This window comes from Laccaria bicolor, genomic scaffold (genome assembly GCF_000143565.1).
Source record: "Laccaria bicolor S238N-H82 LACBIscaffold_32 genomic scaffold, whole genome shotgun sequence".
In the NCBI taxonomy this organism is placed as follows: Eukaryota; Fungi; Basidiomycota; class Agaricomycetes; order Agaricales; family Hydnangiaceae; genus Laccaria; species Laccaria bicolor.
This window is the reverse complement of record NW_001889903.1, coordinates 341,942-343,561: the sequence shown is the minus strand read 5'-3', so window position 1 is coordinate 343,561 and position 1,620 is coordinate 341,942. Positions and strand designations below refer to the sequence as shown.

At 49.9% G+C, this 1,620-nt stretch overlaps 1 protein-coding gene across 1 annotated transcript; it reads right to left on the bottom strand.

Annotated features, from left to right (window-relative positions):
* Positions 1-410: 410 nt before the first annotated feature.
* Positions 411-1,262, bottom strand: LACBIDRAFT_331225 (uncharacterized protein; the record flags this gene model as incomplete). Its single annotated transcript, XM_001885532.1, has 1 exon — positions 411-1,262. The coding sequence occupies one exon, from the start codon at positions 1,260-1,262 to the stop codon at positions 411-413; it is 852 nt and encodes a 283-aa protein (XP_001885567.1).
* Between the last annotated feature and the right edge of the window lie 358 nt (positions 1,263-1,620).

Genomic DNA, 1,620 nt, shown 5'->3' with positions numbered 1-1,620 from the left:
ACACGCACTTCTGGCGTCGTGGCCGGCGTGGTAAGCATGGTGCCACACCCACCACATGGAATGCGATTTCCTGATGTATCGATTGGGAAAACTTCGTTTGAGTGGGATGGTGAGGATTTCGAGTCCAATGTACTTCTTCGAGATATTGCATGCATCTGATAATGTAACGACTTTGAGAAGGGGCAGGTATCGAAGAAGGTTTATGTGACGGTGTTGGGCGCAGATAGAAAGATCTATTTGAAGGAGTCGTGACTCTATTATAAGTACGGTTGTGGTCCGGCCCGCCGGCTACTGCTATGCAATTTCAATGGGCTTCAATGCCAGAAAAAAAAGGTATCATTGGTTCAAAGTCACTGTATAATCTATCCCGATCGTACGCGTGCCTCGGCTCGAAATAAACCTGAAAGAATCTAGTCATCACCAAGGAACCGAGACTCTTGCTCAGAATAAAACGCAGCGCTCTGTTGGGTCAGCCAAGGATCCGCCTCTACTACTATAGAAACCTTCTGCCTCATATCTTCGTAATGAACCAAAAATTTCTTGACCGATTCTGCGTCCAGGTACAACGTCCGGATGGGTGCTCCAGCGTCCTGGCGGTCCAAAATAAATTGATGAAGCACGTCGAAGTCGTCGTCAAGGGCCCGAAGTGCAACGCCATCCAGCTGAGGCCACCGAGGTACTACGGAATTGGTCAGGCATTGTAACATAAGCGACCAGTCAAAACTAGGAAGAACGAGCGTATTGATTCCAGGAAAACAAAATTCCGCTCGATCAAACACTGATTCAATCATCTCTGTGAAGGTCGAGCGAAGCGTTAGCGTGAGTGATTTCAGCTTTGGAAAGCGGGGAGATCTCTTGTGCATGATGTCTTCTTCCAGCAGGACGAGATCACCCCTGGTGTATGGCGCAATGGAGATTTCTTCCAGATCCGGAGCTGAGATGGAGAGCAGAAGCTCTGAGATTGGAATCATCGTTCCGTAGATGTGAATGCGGCGTAGGAAAGGCATATCGTACACGTGCGATGGCGCGAGGTTGAAGACGAGAGCATCATAGACGACCAGTGTGATCAGCGATGCGGAACACGATTGTATTATCGTGCAAAAAGCCGCGTAAGACAGCGGGAACCCCACCGGTGCCAGATGAAGCTCAGTGACGTTGGTAAGCGGAACGCGGAAGTAGTGCAACCCCATACCCCGCAAACGCACGTCGGTGAGCATCGGAGTGTCTCTCAATGCCAACACATCATGATCAGCCTCGGCCATTTCTCTCCCCTCTACTAAGAAGCGTCGAAGGTGGGGGTACGTGCTGTGCTGCATTGACTCCAACACCACTAATATAGCGGAGGTGGTTTGGGTAACCCCAGACACCTCAATGGTACGGCACCGACGGTAGTGAAGTTGGATGATATGGGCGAGTGAATGTGCGGAGTCAGTGGAGGGATATTCATCAGGACTACTGAAGTCGTAGAAAAGGCGTAGATCAATCAAAGATTCCTTGGATTTATCGATGTAAGTTTGTATGGCGGACAAGTTCCAAGGAGGTGAAATATCCACGTTTGACCACAAGGCAGGCGTTGCCAGCACGGTTTGCCGCCAATACTGCGATACTTGCGCGGGTATG